The sequence below is a fragment of the Cervus elaphus genome, chromosome 20 (genome assembly GCF_910594005.1).
Source record: "Cervus elaphus chromosome 20, mCerEla1.1, whole genome shotgun sequence".
NCBI lineage: Eukaryota > Metazoa > Chordata > Mammalia > Artiodactyla > Cervidae > Cervus > Cervus elaphus.
Genome location: NC_057834.1, coordinates 136,997,289 through 137,018,133, shown reverse-complemented (window position 1 = coordinate 137,018,133; position 20,845 = coordinate 136,997,289). Strand labels below are relative to the sequence as shown.

At 49.0% G+C, this 20,845-nt stretch overlaps 1 protein-coding gene and 1 long non-coding RNA gene across 51 annotated transcripts in view; one reads left to right on the top strand and one right to left on the bottom strand.

The window, feature by feature from the left end:
* Nucleotides 1–20,845, bottom strand: part of LRRFIP1 (LRR binding FLII interacting protein 1) — a 160,342-nt gene that overhangs the window by 86,941 nt on the left and 52,556 nt on the right. For 4 of the 50 annotated variants that reach the window (XM_043877594.1, XM_043877559.1, XM_043877562.1 and 1 more), the window contains exon 1: nt 5,750–6,159. The exons of 7 other annotated variants lie outside the window; for them this stretch is intronic. In XM_043877594.1, the coding sequence (XP_043733529.1) occupies nt 5,750–5,815 (66 nt within the window). In that variant the 5' untranslated portion in view covers nt 5,816–6,159. Of the gene's footprint in view, nt 1–4,123; nt 4,467–5,749; nt 6,253–20,845 lie in introns of those variants that run through there. 39 more of the 50 variants (XM_043877600.1, XM_043877569.1, XM_043877567.1 and 36 more) reach the window with 27 other exon arrangements.
* Nucleotides 6,436–7,769, top strand: LOC122677500. Its single transcript, XR_006335812.1, has 2 exons — nt 6,436–6,776; nt 6,979–7,769. It is a non-coding gene; the product is annotated as an uncharacterized LOC122677500 (long non-coding RNA).

Sequence of the window (20,845 nt, the reverse complement as noted above, 5' to 3'; positions counted from 1 at the left end):
CATCAGTCCTTCCAATGAACACCCAGGACTGATCTCCTTCAGGATGGACTGGTTGGATCTTCTTGCAGTCCAAGGGACTCTCAAGAGTCTTCTCCAACACCACACTTCAAAAGTATCAATTCTTCGGCGCTCAGCTTTCTTCACAGTCCAACTTTCACATCCATACCTGACCACTGGAAAAACCACAGTCTTGACTAGACAGACCTTTGTTGGCAAAGTAATGTCTCTGCTTTTTAATATGCTATCCAGGTTGGTCATCACTTTCCTTCCAAGGAATAACCGTCTTTTAATTTCATGGCTGCAGTCACCATCTGCAGTGATTTTGGAGCCCCCCAAAAATAAAGTCTGACACTATTTCCACTGTTTCCCCACCTATTTCCCATGAAGTGATGGGACCAGATGCTGTTAATACATTTTAAATGTTTTTCTGAGATGAGGGATGCTCATACTTCCTTCAATGGTCTCAACATATTGGAGCTACAAGCAAGGACACAATGGCTGCAAATAACCTCGTGTGTGACTGACAAGTGACGGGTAACAGCAGCCTGGCCTCACCTAAGCAGCGCTCCACGTGACAGGCTCCCCCCGGGCCATGCATCTGGGCTCCACGCCCTTCGCTTCACCTGCCCCGTTTAGGTTCTTCCTTGTAAACCGCATACTTCTCTTGCTGTTCAGTCACTAAATTGTATTCGACTCTTTGCAACCCCAAGGACTGTAGCCCACCAGGCTCCTCTGTCCATGGGATTCTCTAGGCAAGAATACTGGAGTGGGTTGCCATGTCCTTCTCCAGGGGGTCTTCCCGACCCAGGGATTGAACCTGTCTCCCCTGCATTGCAGGTAGATTCTTTACCAATGAGCCATCTGGGAAGCCCCTCCCCAGCCCCAACCACACACAGACACACACACCTTTAAGGTGACACAAAACACTGACATTGTTCCTTCTCAAAAAAAGACTGGACACTCCAGCAGCCCCATGCTTTCCCACGCTGGTGGCACACAATTACTAACGCCCTTTCCTCTGCCCAAGTGATACTCCTGGAACCAGCTAGGAAAGAGCCAGAAGCTCTCATCTCCATCCTCAACAGGCTCATCTGCTTGAATGGTGGGGAGGAGCTTTACAACATGTGGGAATGAGGCTGGTACCCAGCAGTTCCCACTGTGGGTTGACCCAAGTGATGGCTAAAACGTGGGTACGGTATGAACTATAGAAAAATAAAAATGCTGGCAGCTATGTGGTTTCTATTCATGTCCTTATTTAGAAAAAATAACCCATTGAGTGTTCTTTTGTCTGAAAAACTACCAGAAATAGAAAGGAAATGTTAATCAAATCAAGACTTCGGTTGCAAGGACATGTGTCCGAAGAGGCTGCCTTAGCAGAAAGAAGTCCTTCGGCCTGACCCTGGGGCTGTGCAGGCCCAGGGCTCATGAGGCAGGTTGACAACAGCAAGGGTGCTCTCCTGCCGCCTCGCCAGACCTCACCCGCGAGCAGGCAGGATGGGGGTGGCAGTGACCAGCACCAGCTCTGAACCAGCCTGCCTGGGCCCAACGGGCCCCGCGGCCTGTGGCTGTGCAGTCTTGGGAAAGTCCCCTGAACTTTCTGAGCCCATCTTCTCTTTATGTGTAAGTGGAGATAACCCAACCGCCTCTGAGATCCGCCAGGGCACAGAAGACTGCTACAGGAAATGCTGAAGAGTGCTGACACATTGGGGGTTTGGAAAACGCTGCCCGCTGTGTCCACCTGTACAGTGTCTGTCACAGCAGAGGGAACTCAGCTCAGAGGAGGCTTAGGAGACGAGGGAGGAGACGGGCATGCCGAAGCACCCACCAGGAGTGAGTCTGCTGGGGAGACACCCCACCCACACCCAAAGCCCACTCCTGTTTCTCACCCCCAGCGAGAATTCCACACCCGCTGGCCAGAGATAAGAACACAGACCTGAGGATCAGAAGCGATGCTGCTCTGATAAGAGCCAGGAGGGAAGTCCCAAGCTCTGCGACACAAACACATAAATGAAACATTTTGTTAAAACGAAAAGTAAGTCTCTACAGTAATTTAAACTACAAAGTAGCTCTCCTTCAGAGTCCAGACCAAAGTATTCACAGAGGTTTTAAAGTTCTCAACTTAGAGCAAGAAGGAGAAAACCACTTGAAACTCTGGCCCTCCCCTAAACAAAAACATCAGTCTCAGAAAGGGGATTTAAGTAGTAGTCCACTAGCAAACGCATAGGAATTCTGAATCACTGAATCTTGGATGTAGTCAAAACAGTGCTTTGTTTAAATTAGAAGTCTATTTACTTTATTTTTTCTAGATAGTCTGAACAGTAAAATTCTGGTAAATCCACTCCATGAAAATATGGAAATAACCTGCTTTAAAACATACACACACGCTAAAATTGGGGTGTCCCAGAGTAAAAGCAGTGAAGTAACAAAAATTCCTCTCTCTCTGACCCATGTCTAACATACAGTGAGATATAACAGCCTTCCTGCTGTAACAGGTTAGTAACCCAAACCCTATGGCCAATGGTGCACCGAGGTTAAAACTTTTAAGTATGATCAGATATTCTGGAAACACTGGCATATGAGTAACCAATCGGTCATAAACATTTCCTTTGCTGAGTCACACAGCCTGATTTTTCAAGGATAAGAATTTCCTCTTGAACATTGCCTTTTGAGGAGCAAACACATCACACCAACATGCGACCTCGTAATTCTGTGGAGACTAGATAAGAACCTCACTCTTAATCAGGTAATACTCCAATCAACTTTGTCTGAAAACACTTGAGCCGCTATAAATAACGCGATTTCCTGTGCTCAGTGTAAGTAGCAGTTTAGACTGCAGGATCTAAAAAAAAAAAAAAAAAAGTGTGCAAATAAGGCTTCCGCTCCGCTAACATTAGTTCAGGCTGAACAGAAACTAATTCTTAAAGAAAAGGGGAAATTGAGTCTCCATCTTTGCCCCAGTGGGACACTCTTACTACTAAGAGAAAAGACCTAACTTACTGCTTTTATATCTTAAGTGCTTGGGGAAATGATCCATCTAAAACAAACCTGGATTCCAACAACCAGAGTCTTGGGCTAAGCCGGGCCAGGCACCCTAGCACTGTGTGTTTCCACTCGCCATGGCCAGGGGACCTGGGCACAGGTACCTACAGTGAGATGAGACTTGGGGGGTCCACGTTCCCCCTGACAGCCTCTCTCAGGATGGGGCTGGTTGTTTGTGAGGACTCAGTGCTGCTCAGTATGTGGAAAGCAGCCAGCTGACACAACCTGGCGTGGACACGGGGAAGTTACCCAAGTTAAAGAAACATGGTTTCCACACCGTCCACTCCTGCAAGGAGCCTGGACTTCCTGCTCAGATCCTGCTTTTTGCTTTGAGGAGGAGCTCGACAAATCCACTTCCTCCTGCCAATCCCAGCTCTGGCCTCACCCCCATGGGGCCCGGCCCTCCTCCTCCTTCAGTGGGGACCCCTGATCCCGGGACACAGGGTCACTTAGCACTGAACACAAGCTGGCACAAACCAGTCTGAAATGCCCACCCTTCTCTGGCTGGAATACTAATGCCCAGGGTGGCTGCTGGGTAAGTCCTTCGGACATGGCCCACCCAACACCCTACCCCCACACCACCCCACCGCACCCCACCCCACCCCACTTGTTTCCTTTCAACCACTAACGTCATAAGACAAGGACTGTGTTTTACTTCTGTTCCCCACGTTCTACTTTAAAAAAAATTTTTTTTGGCTGTTTTTTAATTAACAACAAACCCCTCCCCAACAACCCCTTTCCCAAACAAACAAAAACTCTTACAAGTTCACAACTGATTACTGAAAATCCCTGAGACCAAGGATGTTTCACAATTCATCATTTTTGGGTTTTAGAAGGGTAATAAGAGGCATACATCATATGTTCTGTAACAACTCAGAGTAATCCTTAATCAAGTACCTTAACAGGGCTGCAGAGAAATGTACGTGCGTTCACCCTAAGAAGAATAAAGACTGAAAATAGCCTCCCATCAGCCAAATAAATGGGACCTGGGGACCTTGGCACAGGACCCCACAATATGATGAGACTTGGGAGGGGACACAAATAGCCTCCCATCACTGCCAAACGAATTCTGCTCACAACTTACAAAATAGAGAAACAGCCTTAGTTTTCTGACTGTACTGGATCCTGGAATCGCGGGCAGGAGGAGGTGGGCGCCTTCTCAGTGAGCAGCTGCTCCAGTCTCTCCCGGCACCGGCTCCCGGCAGCATCTCTGTGAGGCACACATCTCCACCAGGCCCGATCCCGGGGTAAGTTAAGGCTTAAGGAGACGCTGCATGGCCTGCCGTCGAGCAAGAGGTGCTGTTTCTACTCAGACCCCGCTCCCCACGGCCACTCTGTTCCTCTCCGTGCCCAGCAGTTCATTCCTCTGAGCTCAAATCTTGCCCAGGACTAACATCAGTCTGTTCTTGCCATCTATGGCTTGCCTAGGCGGCTCCTGGGAGCACCGGCCTTTCTCAGAGCATTCCCGTCCTTCTTTCTTCCAAGGGCCCGTCCCTGATGCTGACGCAAGGCTCTCTCTGCAGGTTCCCAATTAGGAGAAGGGGTAGGAACCAGCTCCAAGGGTCTGGTTCGAGGCTGGAACCTTAAGTGAGGCCAGGGGAGCACACAGAATGTGGACATTAAAAATAATACCCACCTGACAGTCCTCAGTAAGGAATGCAATTTTCAAGTGTGTGTTCACCAGAATCTATTGCTACACCTTTCTGGGGTTGACCAGGAAGCTCAGAGCAGGGCAGTCTCATTCATCTTGAACCTTCCAGAAATACTCAGCAGGTAGTTAATTCCCGCCTGGTGAAGGAGTGATTATTCGGGGCTCACACTTCGATTAAGGTTCCACAAAGGCCCAATAAAGTGGAAATCTAGGGTCTCTCTCTCTACAGTATTAACTTAATAATGTATGTCTTTTCCAAATTGCACCCTTTCACTTTTAAATATTCCCATTCATGATCAGCCACAAGCCACAGGAAAATGGGTAATTACAAACCCTCCCCACTTCATCCCCTGCCGGACTCTATCTAATGCCTCACATCCAAGGTCCCAATACTGGGTGTTGAACTGGATAACTGCAAAAGCCCACAGATGAAAGGTCCCCTCCAGACGCAGAGGCCCCAGGAGACCAGCCAAAGAGCATTTGGGAACTGAAGTCTTGGGGAACTAGAGAAGGCTCTAAGGCCCAGAGAAGGATAAGCACTCCAAACCACCCAGCCACTGGGGGTGCCAGCCTCAGGGCGAAGGCACCGCCCCTGGCCACCAGGGCCCGGGTGCTGTGTTTTGTGAAACACCAAACTAGCAGTTCCGAGTGAAACTCTAAACCACGCGCAGGTCTCAGATCTCGGCTGGATCCGCGGTCGAAACACTCAACTGGGCCGAGCCCGTCAATGCGGCCAGAGCGGACTAGACGGAGCTCCTTTTCACCTTGGCGAGGAACGCCGTCTGAGAAAACGTGCTTTCCGGGGCGCAAGGCGGGCGGCACAAACGAAACCGCTAACTGAACCGAGCACATCCCACCCCCGCCCTGCCGCACATCCTCGCGAGGGGACGGACTTTCGCTTGAGGGGGTCCCCGGCCAGGCGGGGCCCACCCACACCTCACCAGGCACAGATGGTTGCGGTGGAAGGTGGTGCCCGCCCTCGGCCGGCCCCAGTACATCCACAAGGTCCAAACATTCGCAGTCAGAACCAAACGTTTCGAAGACGTGTTTTCCTCTTACCAGTCTCTGAGCTTCTGGGCTCAGGCAGTCTATCTCCTGGTTCTGCGCGGCCGCAGGGTTGGTCATCCTGCCGGCTAAAGGCCACCCTCTCACACAGCCAGCAAAGATCTTCAGTGGACGCCGGGCTCCCGGGATCCGCGGGCGTGCTCTCAGCGCAGCCGCATGCCGAGAACGGTGGGATCGCGGTGCCGGAGACGACCCGCGTGTCGGGACAGCAACCTTGCCCTCGCCCGGGCGGAGCGCGCCTCCGCGGTTCCCGGGCTCGGGCGCGGCCGCAGGGGCGGGGCGCAGGTGGCCGGGGCCGGCGGGCCGGGGCGGGGGGCGGCGCGGGGAGCCGAGGAGACAGGGCCGCCCCCTCCCGCGAGCTCCGCCCCTGCGCTCCGCCCTCGCCGCCCTCCGGGTCCATCCGGCGCGCTCCGCCCTCACGCCGCGCCCCCCGGCGCGGTCATTAATCACCACGCAGCCGTCTCCGGCCCCCACCAGAGGAGGAGACCCCCTGCCGGCCCCGGTCGCCCACCACCCGCGGAGGGAGGGCGAACTGAGGGCCTTTGGAAAATGCGGGAGTGGGGAGGTGCGCGCGGGGCCCGGCTCCCCTTGGGGAGGGGTCGGTGCGGGGGAGGATTCTGCGCGGGGGCGGGGTCCTGGGGGGCGGAGTCCTGGGGGCGGGATCCTCTGGGGGCGGGGTACTCCGGGGGCGGAGCGGACAGTCTCCCCAGGCCCCGGCCGCGCCCCCGCCCGCCTCCGCCTCCCTCTCCCTTCGCCCAACCCCCCCCCACCCCGCCCCTGCGCCGTCGGTGCTGGGCTGCGGCCCCAAATTCAGGCCAAATTGAGCTTCTACGGACACGGCAGCCTCGCCCGAGCTCTGCAGCATCTGCTGGCCGGGGTACCCCGTTACGCGTCCCCCGGAGAAAGGGCCGCCTTCTAGGGCGACCAGAATGCGCGGCCCGCGGGGGTGAGAACAAGCATCTGAGGGCCGGGTGCGCCCCCTGCCCGGCTCCCGCTTAGGAAGCCGCGGCGGAAGAATGAGGTTCGGCGCGGATCCGGGGTCTCAGGGCCGGGGTTGGTGGGGGCGGGGGTGGGGGGGGAGGTTGGCCGCACCGTCCAGGGTCCTGCGGGAGGTCGTGCGAGGCCGGGGCCGCGCGGAGGGGGAGTGTCCGCGGCGGGACGGGGCCCCCGCGGCTCCGCACGCGCCTCCTCCAGCCCCAGAACACGCGTGACTCGTTCTTTAGAAGTCCTACAAGCAAATCATGGAAACGTGTCCCGACCTCGCCAGGCCGGGGCGGGAGCTACGGGAAGGAAGGACGCAGCTTTTCATCAGAATGCCAGCCTGTCCTGGCCAAGCCCCGCGCCCGCGGCGCCCCCTGCTCCTACCCCGCGTCCAGGCGGCCCCGGCCCCTGCTGACCTTGCCCAGGGGGCACGTGTTCAGAAGCCCTTCTCAGAAAAGACCACCTCCCCGCCTCAAAATGAAAACTTTCAACAGGAGGGCTGGGCCGAGGTCTCTGGAAAGGCGGCTCCAGCAAGCGTCTTGAGAGACCACCAATGCACACTGAAATGTTACCGTCGCCCGGTTTCCCGGTCTCGATCTCCACCACCCTAACCTAGCTCCCAGTAAAGAGTCAGCGCGCGGCGGCCTGTGTGCGCTCACCTTCCCGCTCTGGCTTCAGGGGAGGGGGCTCTGGAAGGAAGGGTGTACACGTGTGGGGGGGACGGGGGGAGGTGTGGACAGAGGAGGTTCTGGGGGGATGGGAGGTTCCAACGTTGGAGGGAGTAGGGGCAGCAGAAATGCAAGGCCAGTGAAGACCCAGAGTGGCCGCTGTGGCAGAAACAGCAGGTGTCAACAATTTTGATGAGGTCCTGAACACAGCCGCCAAGCTTTAATGCACAGCAGTGTCAGGTTCGCAAGAATAATTTTCAGAAAGACTGAAATGCATACCTTTAATACCTTGTCTTCTTGCTATAACACTTTTAAAATCTGTTAGTGTGTTAACAATTCTTGATTAAACACGTTGGAGAAAATAATTGTAAGTTATTTTGTGTAAATACTTATGGGATTTGGGGAATCTCTGGTGGAAAGCAAAGATAATTTGAGTGACAGTTCCACGGATGAGAAGGAGAACCCGTTAATAAAATCGCCTTCTGGGAACTTTCAGTTGGAATATTCTGATGTAGATCAGCAGATTCTATAGCTACTTGCCACCTGGAACCCTATGACCACATCTCCCTGAGCCGGGCACAGGGAACAGGCTTCATTTGTCCTGCTGGTCTCAGGGCAATGCTTGTAGATACCTGCACCTCCCGCCCCACCCCCCCCAACTCCCAGGTGGCCTTCCAGTTGCTGCTGCTGCTGCTGCTAAGTCGCTTCAGTCGTGTCCGACTCTGTGTGACCCCATAGACATCAGCCCACCAGGCTCCCCTGTCCCTGGGATTCTCAAGGCAAGAACACTAGAGTGGGTTGCCATTTCCTTCTCCAATGCATGAAAGTGAAAAGTGAAAGTGAAGCTGCTTAGTTGTGTCCGACTCTTAGTGACCCCATGGACTGCAGCCTACCAGGCTCCTCCATCCATGGGATTTTTCTAGGCAAGAGTACTGGAGTGGGGTGCCATTGCCTTCTCCGTTCCAGTTGCTAGTTACCAGCTTTATGAAAACTGCATAGGGAAGTGGGCCCTGGAATTAAACCCTCTGGCTCAGTTCTTGGCCCTGTCACTGACTGTAGGACTGTGACCAAGTTACTTAGCCCCTGTGTCTCAAGTTTCATCTGAAACATGCTAGTGATAATGAAAGTGGCCAGGGTGAAGGGGAGGGCCCCTGGAGCACAGTCGGCGGAGCCACCTGGCTGCCTCTTGGCCCCCTGTCTTCCCCCTGCCTCCAGAAACCCCCCGCAGGGCACCCGGGCCTGCCTGCCTTGCTCTGCATCTGGAGGGAAGTTGGGCAACAACAGGTTGACATGGCTGAAAATTGGGAGAGATCGTGAGTAGCCCCAGAGAAGACAACAAACCCACAGCCCCCACAGAAGCTATGGGAAGGTCCAGCTGCAGAAGCCCCAGGTGGCAGGACACTGTCGCAGAAGAAGCAACTGGCTGATTAATTTTAGTCCCAGGAACAAACTAACAACACCAACAGTAAGATAATAATAGTAAAGGCACAAGAGATTTCTGACTCCACCCAGTAGCAGCAGCAGCTGTACCAACATCCTTCTAGATGAGAGGCCACGACATTCTGACATGTGTTCCAGCCAGCCACCCTGGGGGGACAGCTCAGACCGGTCCCAGCTGTAGGGCAAATGTCAGTCTGTATTTCAAATGCTGCAGAATTTACACTTCTCTGTGTTATTTAGACCCCAGGGCCCCAGAACACAGTGTAGAGGGTGTAGTTGCCTTCATTTTGATATAAGCAGCTCTCCAATGAAAAGGGGCCCTCTTGGGGCCCCCTCCTGACAGTGCCCACCACCACCACCCCCCCCCCGCTCTTGTTTTTTAAACTCACCAAGGACACTTGTGAGGATGACTACTGAGTGGCGCCTACACACTTGGTGCTGGGAAAGTCCACGCAGAAGTCAAAGAAAGTGACATTTTGTTGAATGGAAACCATGGACGTGCACTACATTTTCACCCTGGTGCTCACAGCTTTAGGTCACGAGCCGTGTGTGTGTGCTCAGTCGTGTCCGACACCGAGACCCTGTGTACTGCAGCCCACCAGGCTCTTCTGTCCATGGGATTTTCCCGGTGAGAATACTGCAGTGGGTCACCATTTCCTCCTCCACTAGGCAGAGTAATCTAAATCCTTTATATTGGGAAAGACAAAACCAGAATCACCTAAGAGTGTCAGGTAAGAAGAAATCAGACAAGAAGCCCCCAGGTTCTATTTTCAGGGAGGTTGGCAGAAGAAACCCAGGGCACCTTTGAAAGATCTGAGCTACAAAATGGGGGAGGGGGACAGGGGAGGGGTCAGGAAGAGGGTGGCCATCCATCCTGACTGCTCCAGCGTGGGCCCAGGGTCTTTATATAAAGAGCTGTGAGGTCAATGACACAGGTTCTATTTTCCCTTCTTTTGGTCAAGATCCCTACTTTCACTCCTTCCAAGCTGCTGGCAGCCACTCACCTACAAGCACCCAGGTACTGTCTAAACCCAGGGACTCTGTCCTGAGTAGGGCCTCAGGTTTTGTGAAAGCTCCAATTGTCCCAGGCATTCCTAAAAGCCACCATGCTTATGCTGCTTGGAGCCGTCCCCCCAAAAGTGTAATGTCCCAGATCTCAAAAGCAGTTCTCCAATGCGCAAGAAGATTACGTGTAGGAATTTAACTTCTTAAGGGACGCCTAATAAAGGACAAAAAGGTAAGTAGAATGATCTAACTTTGTTCTGGGAACATCAGACTCATAGCTCACCAGCAAACGCCACAACATTTAACCACTTTGGGGCCACACCCTAACTCGTTTACTGGTCTCCATGGTGTTGGGCTGTTGCTAGGTTCACCAGCATTGCCTGCTTCTGTGGTTTGGTTCTGAAAGCTACAGCAACCAAGACAAACCCTTCCAGGTTTGCAGGACAAGGCAAAGGGCCGGCAGGGAGAGCAGGGTGGTTCTTGGCCACCTCGCTGTTTAGATAACTTGCACAAAACCATTTTTCCAAATCATAGCCATCACAGCTGTTTTTCATGAACATGAATCGCCAGTCATATTGGTTTCAGCAGAATAAACATTTCTATATTACTTCTACAAACAGTGAGCTTACATGCACAACTTCCCATGGATCCCTTTGACTAAAATAAAAAAAAAACACTCCATATAGTAAAGCTGGTTCATAAAGCGATTACCGAGACTTGCACCACACCTTTCAGTTTACAAAGCATTTTACACAGGCATGCCTTGGAAATACTGTGGGTTTGGTTCCAGACCATTGCAATAAAGTGAGTGTCATAATAAAGAGTCACAAGAGGTTTTTGCATCCTAGCAAATAAAAAAAGATGTTTGCACTACACTGTAGTCTATTAAGCATGCAAAAGCATTATGTCTAATAAACAATGTATATGCCTTAATTTAAAAATTGTCATTGTTGTTCAGTCACTCAGTGATGTCTAACTCTTTGTGACCCCATGGACTGCAGCATGCCAGGTTTCCCTGTCCTTCACTATCTCCTGGAGCTTGCTCAAAGTCATGTCCATTGAATCGGTGATACCCAATCCAACCACCTCATCCTCTGTCATCCCCTTTTCCTCCTGCCTTCAATCGTTCCCCACATCAGGGACTTTTCCAGTAAGTTGGCTCTTCACATCAGGTGGCCAAAGTATTGGAGCTTCAGCTTCAGCATCAGTCCTTCCAATGAATATTCAGGACTGATTTCCTTTAGGATGGACTGGTTGGATCTCCTTGCAGTCCAAGGGACTCTCAAGAGTCTTCTCCAACACCACAGTTCAAAAGCATCAATTATTCAGTGCTCAGCTTTCTCTGTGGTTCAGCTCTCACATCCATACATGACTACTGGAAAAACCATAATTTTGACTATATGGTCAGCAAAGTGATGTCTCTGTTTTTTAATAAGCTGTCTAGGTTTGTCATAACTTTTCTTGCAAGGAGCAAGTGTCTTTTAATTTCATGGCTGCAGTCACCATCTGCAGTGATTTTGGAGCCCAAGAAAATAAAATCTGTCACTGTTTCCATTGTTTCCCCATCTATTTGCCATGAAGTGATGGGACCGGATGCCATGATCTTAATTTGTTGAATGTTGAGTTTTAAGCCAGCTTTTCCACTCCCCTCTCTTATCTTCAAGAGGCTCTTAATTTAAAAATACTTTATTGCTAAAGAAATGCTAATCATCATCTGTGTGTGTGCTCAGTCCCTCAGGCATGTCTGACTCTTTGCGACCCCATGGACTGTAGACTGTCAGGTCCCTCTGTCCATGGGATTCTCCAAGCAATAATACTATAGTGACCTGCCATGCCCTCCTCCAGGGGATCTTCCTGACCTAGAGGGGTTGAACCCTAGTCTTCTGCATCGCAGGCAGATTCTTTACCGCTGAGCCACTAGAGAAGCCCTAACCATCATCTGAACCTTTGGCAAGTTATAATCTTTTCACTGGAGGAGGGTCTTGCCTCTGTGTTGAGGTTGCTGAAGGCTAAGAACTGCTGTGGCAATTTCTTTTTCTTTTTAAAATTTTTTTGGGCAATTTCTTAAAATAAAATGACAATGAAGTTTGCCACAGTGATTGATCCTTCCTTTCACAAACGATTTCTCTCTAGCATGCAATGATGTTTGATAGTATTTTTTGTCCACAGTAGCACTTCTTTCAAAATTGGAGTCCTTCCTCTCAAACTCTCTTTATCAACTAAGTTTATGGAGTATTCCAAATCCTGTGTTGACATTTCAACAAATCTTCACAGGAGTAGATTGCATCTCAAGAAACCATTAACATTGCTTGTCCACAAGAAGCAAACTCTCAGTCATAAGTTTTGTCATGTTGTTGCTGTTCAGTTGCTAAGTCATGTCTGACTCTTTGCAACCCCGTGGACGGCAGCATGCCGGGCTTCCCTGTCCTTCACCATCTCCCAAAGTTTGCTCAAACTCATGTCCAGTGAGTCAGTGAATGTCATTTAGTCATGCGGTTGCAGGAATTCAGGCACACCTTCAGGCTAATTCTAATTCTAGTTCTCCTGCTGTTTTCACCACATCTGAAGTTACTTCCTCCACTGAAGTCTTGAGCGCTCAAAGTCATCCATGACGGTTGGAATTAACTTCTTCCAGACTTCTGTCAATGTTGATATTCTGAGCTCTTCCAATGAATCACAAATGTTCTTAATGGCATGTAGCATGGTGAATCCTTTTTAGAAGGCATTTAATTTACTTTGCCCAAATCCATCAGAGGAATCACTATCTACGGCAGCGATAACCTAATGAAACATATTTCTTAAATACAGGGTTGCCACAAACCTTCTATTTGTAAGAGAAAAAAAAGCAAACCACAGTATCTTTGAAGTGCAATAAAGTGAAGCACAATGAAAAGAGGTCTGCCTGTACACACTGAGGCCCACAAAGGTGGTATCATGTGTCCACAGAGGAACATTGGAAGAGTGGAGCCCAGTTTTTAACCCAAGTCCAAGCCCTTAGTGTCCAGTACACTGTCTGACACAGAGGAGCTCCGTGTCCGAGCCAGCCAGGGATGCTCACTGGAACAGACAGTCAGCAGACAGGCTGCCTCCCTGGGCTCAGTCTGGACCAGTAGCCCCATCTCCCACTCCATGGGTACTGACAAAGTCATGTACCCAGATCAAGGTCTTCTGGTAAGACCAGAGCACTGGGAGGAGCGTCAGATGAGGGAGTCAGGCCCTGCATGCCATTCACCTCCCAGTCAGCTGGCCCAGCTCAGGCCACAGTGGACTTGACCCTCGAGCCAAGATCCTGACAGCCTCCGGTGGACACAAATATTGGGGGCAGGTGACTGGACAGAGAGAGAGCTCGTTTCTGGCACACAGACAGCTCCTGCTTACTGAGCACCCACCCTGGGCCGGGGGTCCTACGACCACATCCTTCAGCCTCACTCCTGCCTGTGTGGTCCTCACTGTCCCCCAGGACCGAGTGGGCTCTTCAGGGATGGGCGCACGTGCTCACCTCGGGGAATGGAGGGCAGTTCATAAATGACGGATGGATGGATGATTCTCCCGGGAAAACGAGGGACTTCGATAACTTCTCATCAACTCTCACTAATCTTGTGTATTTTATATTTTTGCAGCAACTGAGAATGGAAACTCTCTTCTAAAAGTAGCATGACTTTAGGAATTTTTTTTTTCTGCATAACTACCTAGTACCCAGCAATTCACCACACTTCTTTTTCATTTAATATATATGTTTAAAATTCCTTTGGATTTTCTAAGCAAGGTGATGAGTTCGAGTTTTGGTTGGGCTGAACAGGAAGTGGGGGCAGAAAGCCTTATTAGAAGTGTCCAACGGGTGCTTTGGCACCACAAGTATGAACTGGTTTAAGGTGATGAGGAAAAGGGTAGCACGCGTATAACAGGAATTAGGCTGAAGGAAGGAATCTGGGGATCCCTACATTTCATAAATAAGAGGAGTGACAAGAACAAGCCAACACAGGGACTACTTCCCTTGTGGTCCAGTGGGTAGGACCCCACACTGCCGATGTAGGGGGCCCAGGTTTGAGCCCTGGTCGGATCCTGGAAGCTGCGACGAAGACTGACAATCTCGTGTGCTGCAATTTAGACCCAGGGCAGCCAAATCATCATCATAATAATAACAGAAGAAGTCAACACAGGCGATGGGTAGGTAGAGAAACAGATAACAGAAGTGCCTTCTGGAAGCCACTATTCAGAAGGCTGGTGTGAATACCGGTGTTAAGCAAGGCAGATGTAGTGATGACAACAGGGTCCAGAAAGCCTTTAATTTGCAACTAGATAAACACTGGCTATTGTATTCTCTTGCTGAAATTCTGCATTTCAGCATTTTCAGTGGTTTCTGCTCATATAGTACCTGACACATTGCAGCCCCGGAGGAAGACAGAAACCAGAAGAGGGTTTTGGGTGGGGAGAGATGTGTTCACCTGTCCATCTGTTTTTAAGGATGGAAGAGACTTGCGCCAGTTTGGAGACTGCAAAGTGGAGAGTGAAAAGGAGAGGGTGGATGAACAGAGGGGGCGTGGGCGAGACCGCTGACTAAGGGGTGGTGGGGGTGGGCTGGGGGTTCCTCCAGACTTTCAGCATCTGGCCTGATTCCGAGCTAAGATGGGGAGGAGAAAACCACAGCGTCCAGCAGAGGACAGACAGCAAGAACCACAGGCCTGGTGCAGAGACCGTGGACACAGCTGAGGAAGGAGAAGGGCAAGTGGAGCGGAAATGGCAGGACGTGTGGGGGAGCCGCACCTGGCCCGGCCTGGGCGATGCTGGTCTCAGGACCCGCACCCAGAGCCTCCCACGAGGCTCCAGACAGCCCAGTAATGCTGGCACAGGGTAAACTCTACCCACATTTAAAGTAATTTCTACCTTATTTTACTCTGGGATTAAGTTCATTTCCAAGAGTGCCCGGGAATAAGTCCTTAGCAGTCTTGGGGGGAAATGTATCAGTTTTTTCAATCCATTCCTCAGAACGGTTGATCCTTAAGACCAAGATGAGAGTGATCACAGGAACACTCCTCATGTATTGTGGCCAAGGAAATGGCCACAAACACCTTCAGTAAAGCATCTCTTAGCAAAACCAATTCTGTTTTTCATGAACACAACACACTGCAAATATCAGCCAATTATTTTCTAAAAATATTGAGGACAAAACAACTGAAATCCATTACATACTTCTCCATCATAAAGGAAAAGGCTGAAAAGTCCCTCTAAGTCAACCCTAATTCAAAGAAAAAAATATCTCTACATGCACTTGGAAGAGTACATTTAAAATATTTTTGATCAGAATAGACAGAAAAAAATGCTTTACTTTCAACAACTGTATTTACTAGCTAACAGAACACTTTCTGGTAAGAAATAAAGGACATATTTCATTATATATCTAGAAATATAAAATGATTAAAAATAAAAGCAATATTTCTTCTAGATGCTCACTGATTTATTTGGCTCTGGCCTCAGTAATCTTGCCTATCAGTTTAACATCTAGGAGAGAAAAAAGTGCCTAACAATCAGAACCATGAAACAAACATTTACCCTGCTCACTGAAAAATCCAGAAATCAGTCAGGCTACAAATATTATTGGCAAATGTCATGCATAGAAAGGAAGTATGGGGAACACAGGAGTTATAACCTAAATTTAAACAGTACCCACAGCAAAAAATTTGAGGGCACTTAGGACGAATTCAAAGGTTTAAAATCAGGCATTCCTGCTGAACAACTTGACTTGAAGACGACCCGACTTCAGGACAAATGGAAACATCAGAAGTAAGCAACCTTCTAACCTAAGGTACAGAAACCTCTACAACAGCATCCCCAGAATAATCTCCCTAAGAAAATACATATTTCTAAAGGAAAACAGAGACTGTAACACACAGTGTGTGTGCTCAGTTGCTCCGTTGTGTCCAGCTCTTCTGCGACCCCATGGACTGTAGCCCTCTAAGCTCCTTTGTCCGTGGGATTCTCCAGGCAAGAATACTGAAGCGGGCTGTCATTTCCTCCTCCAGGGGGTCTTCCCTCCTAGGGATCGAACCCACATCTCTTGTGTCTCCTGCGTTAGCAGGTGGATTCTTTACACTGCACCACCTGGGAAACACTAAAAACACATGTCCACAGCCTAAAATAAGGGTTTCCCCTTCTGCGTTTTAGCCCCTGAAATACAGTGCAAAGAAAACCATCAACTATTAGCCTCCAGAACGGTACCAGATTATGGGTACCTCCTTTATCACCAATTTGGATGAACCAGATATCTTTCCAGAAGACTTAACATAGAACATAAAAACCTCACCTCTGAAAAATGAAGACTTCAGATGAACGTCAAGCGAAGTTTAAGGAAGAGCAAAGAACAGCCGTCTGGAGAGACATGTTTGGCACGAGAGTGGAAATTCTGGAATAACTAGAGATCAAATAGCACTCCTGACCACGTCAGCTCTGAGTACCAGCCGACAGGTCAATTAGAGGCACCTTTACACCCGACACCTCACCGGGCAGCTTCGACCTGCCTTCGGTAATGGAAGGGCGTGGCTCCCTAAGCCCATTGTAGGATTTCCAAATGCCTCTTCTGACTTGTGGGTTTGAGTTTTAGTTACTCAGATTACATTGCAGTCCCTTCCTCTTATCCCCACTTCCACTGAGGCATGTGTATGAAATATGGGATTAGACTACAAGGGAACTTTTCTTTATCTATTTACTTTATTTTTAATTGAAGGATAATTGCTTTACAGAATTTTGTTGTTTTCTGTCAAACGTCAACATGAATCAGCCATAGGTATACGTATGTCCCCTCCCTTGTGACCCTCCCTCCCATCTCCCTCCCCAGAGGGAGCTTTAACACAAATACAAGGCAGGGTTTCATAACCACGGCTCTACTGACTTCTGGGGTGAAGTAGTTCGCCGGGCGCCGTCCTGTGCATCCGAGGATGGCCAGCAGCATTCCTGGCCGGCACACACTCGACGCCACAGCCTGTGTGCGTCACCCTGCTGATGTGACGGCCATGCAGAGTGCATCATGCGAAACGCCAGGCTGGGTGAAGCACAAGCTGGAATGAAGATTGCCGGGAGAAATTTCAACAACCTCAGGTATGTAGGTGACACAACCCTTACGGCAGAAAGCAAAGAGGAACTGAAGAGCCTCTTGATGAAAGTGAAAGAGGAGAGTGAAAAAGTTGGCTTAAACCTCAACATTCAAAAAAGGAAGTTCATGGCATCTAGCCCCATCACTTCATGTCAAATAGATGGAGAAACAATGGAAACAGTGACAGACTTTGTTTTCTTGGGCTCCAGAATCACTGCAGAAGGTGACTGCAGCCATGAAGTTAAAAGACACTTGCTCCTTGGAAGAAAATCTATGACTAACGCAGACAGCATATTAAAAAGCAGAGAGATCACTTTGCTGACAAAGGTCTGTCCAGTCAAAGCTGTGGTTTTTCCAGTAGTCATGTATGGATGTGAGAGTTGGACCATAAAGAAGGTTGAGCACCAAAGAATTGATGCTTTTGAACTGTGGTGTTGGAGAAGACTCTTGAGAGTCTCTTGGCTGTAAGGAGATCAAACCAGTCCATCCTAAAGGAAATCAGTCCCGAATATTCTTTGGTAGGACTGATGTTGAAGCTGAAACTCCAATATTCTGGTCACCTGATTCGAAAAGCTGACTCGTTATAGAGAAGATCCTGATGCTGGGAAAGATTGAAGGCAGGAGGCGAAGGGGATGACAGAGGATGAGATGGTTGGATGGCATCACCGACTCAATGGACATGAGTTTGAGCAAACTCTGGGAGATGGCAGAGGAAGGGAAGCCTGGAGTGCTGCCGTCCGTGGGGTTGCAGAGTTGGATGTGACTGAGCGGCCGAGCAGCAACAAGAATAACTCAGGCGCCAGGATCGGTCCCCTCCCTGCCTGTGATAACCAGAGGTGTCTCCAGACACTGACAAATATCCCCTGGGAGGCGAAGTGAACTTGTTGAGAACCCTTGATCCAGGGAGCTTGTGCCTTCATCCAAGATACCCATGCTATAGAAGGATTTACTGACTTACACAGAGAAGTCACACCCCAACAGACCCACAGCTCAACGTGCACAGAAGTAAAGGTCACGACAGAAATATTTCACCATCTCCTCTGATGTCCGTGGCCCTCTGTTTTTCAAGTAAAGACTCGAAAGTGGGGCTGGATGTTATGGTTAGGAGCAGTGAGAAAGTCATCACTGGCCCTGAAAGGTAGGAAGCAGGGGCCACAGCGTGGGAAGAGAGAGATGGAACTTTTAGAGGTGGTGCAGTCAGGCCAAGGGCAAGGGTGTGACGGTGCAGGTGGGCTGGAAGGAAGAACACAGGAACTGAGGAGGTCAAAGAACTGAGTTTGGTTTCCTGGACCCTCTGGGAAGGGCTGATCCGAAAGGGGGGCGTGATGGGGAACACAGCTGGGGCGGGCGGCGGAGTCCACACAGAGCAGGGGCCCTCGCACCTCCAAAGCCTCCTGAGTGAAGCAAGCCAGGCAGAAAAAGACAAATATCACACGATGAACCGTGTATATGGGGTCTAAAATAAACCATCCAGGATTCCCTGGCAGCTTACATGGTTAGGAATCTGCCCGCAAGGCAGGAGACCTGGGTTTAATCCCTGGGTCAGGAAGATCCCCTGGAGAAGGGAATGGTAACCCACCCCAGTGTTCTTGCTGCAGAATCCCATGGACAGAGGAGCCTGGCGGGCTATAGACCATGGCGTTGCAAAGAGTGAAACATGACTGAGCAATGAACTACAGAAATGAACTTATTTACAGAACAGAAATAGACTCACAGACACAGAAAAGAAACTTATGGTAACCAAAGGGGAAAGGTGGGGAGGAGGGATAAATGAGGAGATTGGGATTAAGAGATACACATTATTATATATAAAGAAGATAACCAACAAGGATCTACCGTACAGCACAGGAAACTATACTCAATATTTTGTAATAACCTATAATGGAAAAGAATCTGAACAGAATATTATATATATATATATATATACATATATATATATACACACTTATGTATAACTTAGTCACTGTGCTCTATGCCTGAAACTAACAAGATATTGTAAATCAACTAAATAGTTCAATAACAAAGAAAACCAAGTGGAAAAACCTCCAAAGCAGAGGTTTGGGAGAAAAGCTGGACAGATTTCTTGCTCTGTTGCTCGCGAGGCTGCAAGTTCGGGCCGCTCCTGTGACCTCCGCGGCTCCCCGTGTGACACAGAATAGACGCAGGCAGCGGGTGAGTGGTGAGACCCCAGGCTGGCACCTGCTGCACACTCTGGCTGTTATTCTGAAGTACTCGGGTTATTTTTTTTTGCAGATAAGGGACTCTGGAATTCACAGTTCACACATAGGTTGAGAGAAGCTGCAGGTGGAGTCCCACGTCACTTAATTGGCTGGCATCAGGTTGAAAGCTTTGGTCAGCATTTTTGAGCACCTGGTGCTTCGCCCTCTTTCTGGAGCCTCCCCCTTCCAAGTCCAGAATTTTGGCTTCACTCTTGTCCCCAAAGCCAAGCTTTCCGCGTTCTTGATGTACCATGAATAGGACTCTGTGAAAACGTAGACAAAGGCGGGAAGGAAGCACAGTAAACGAAAGAGCTGCCCTATTTAAGTGATAGAATTGTACTGCTGTTCAGAATACCCTCCGAAATTGTTAGAACGCTCTTTTTATATAATAGCTTAAGGAACTTGAACTTTATTCAGGAGGCAGTAAAGGGCCCACTCAAAGTGTTTGAATAGGGAAGTAGAATTTTGTTTGAACAAAGAACTTGTAGGCAACAAAAAAAGGTTAAAAATCACCTTTGTTATTCTTTTCCAAAAGTTTCTTGGCTGATTTCACTATTTATTCTCCAGATCAGCTTCAGAGTCTACTTTTTAATTTTAAGCCAACCTTGTCCCCTAAACTGGGATATTATTTGAATTACTTCATGGATGTATTAACATCTTTTCAATACAGAGTCTTCTAATTCAGAAACAAGGTACCTCTCTCTCCATTTTTAAAATCTATGTCCTTTGGTATGTTGTTATAGGTGTCTCCGTATAGGCCTTGCATATTTCTTTATTCCTAAATGCTATTTTGAATGAAATCTTATCTTCTTGCCATTATTCAAAAAAACCAAAAAAACTACGGTGGTGTATGAGAATGATATGGTTTTTTTGGGGGAGGGGAGAAGTAGGGAAACTTGTTCTCTGAGCACATTTAATTAATTAATTAACTTTATATTGGAGTATAGCTGATTAACAATGTTGTGTTAGTTTCAGGTGTAGAGCAAAGTGATTCAGTTATTTACATACATGTATCTATTCTTTTTCAAATTCTTTTTCCTACTAGGTTGTTACAGAATATTGAGCAGAGTTCCTTGTGCTATACAGTAGGTCCTTGTTGATTATCCATTTAAAATATAGCAGAATATACATGTCCACCCCAACTGCCTAACTATCCCTTCCCCCTCACCCTTCCCCCTACTATGGATGCTTGTTTATATAATCACAGACACTGGACTCGGTTTTAGGCTGAATTTTCGGATTAGCATGCAAGTAGTTACAAACTCTATTTCTTTTCAGTAGTTACACTGTTGGTTTCTTTATCCTGTCTGAACACCAGCACTCCCATCATCATAACGGTAAGCTAGCCCCGGCCTGCCGCTTCTTCTTCCATCGGATGCTCTGCAATTAGGGGAGCGTAAGGACTCAGCAGCTTTGTGAGTTTGTGCTTGCACCCTAATAACACAGGACAGGACAGCAGGCTTATTAGACCTTAAACAGCATTAACGTTGCCTAGGAAGTAAACAGAGACTCTGTTGTCAGCCACCTGATAAAGCCCCTGAAAGGAAAGAAATTATAAGGCTCAGAAAAAGACACTCTTGCCTAAAGGCCAGAATCTAATTTTAAACAATAAAAGATAAACAGGCAAAGCGACTTGAAGGAGGATTAGCACTGAAGTCAGGGGAAAGCTAATTACTATTGTCAGCAACGC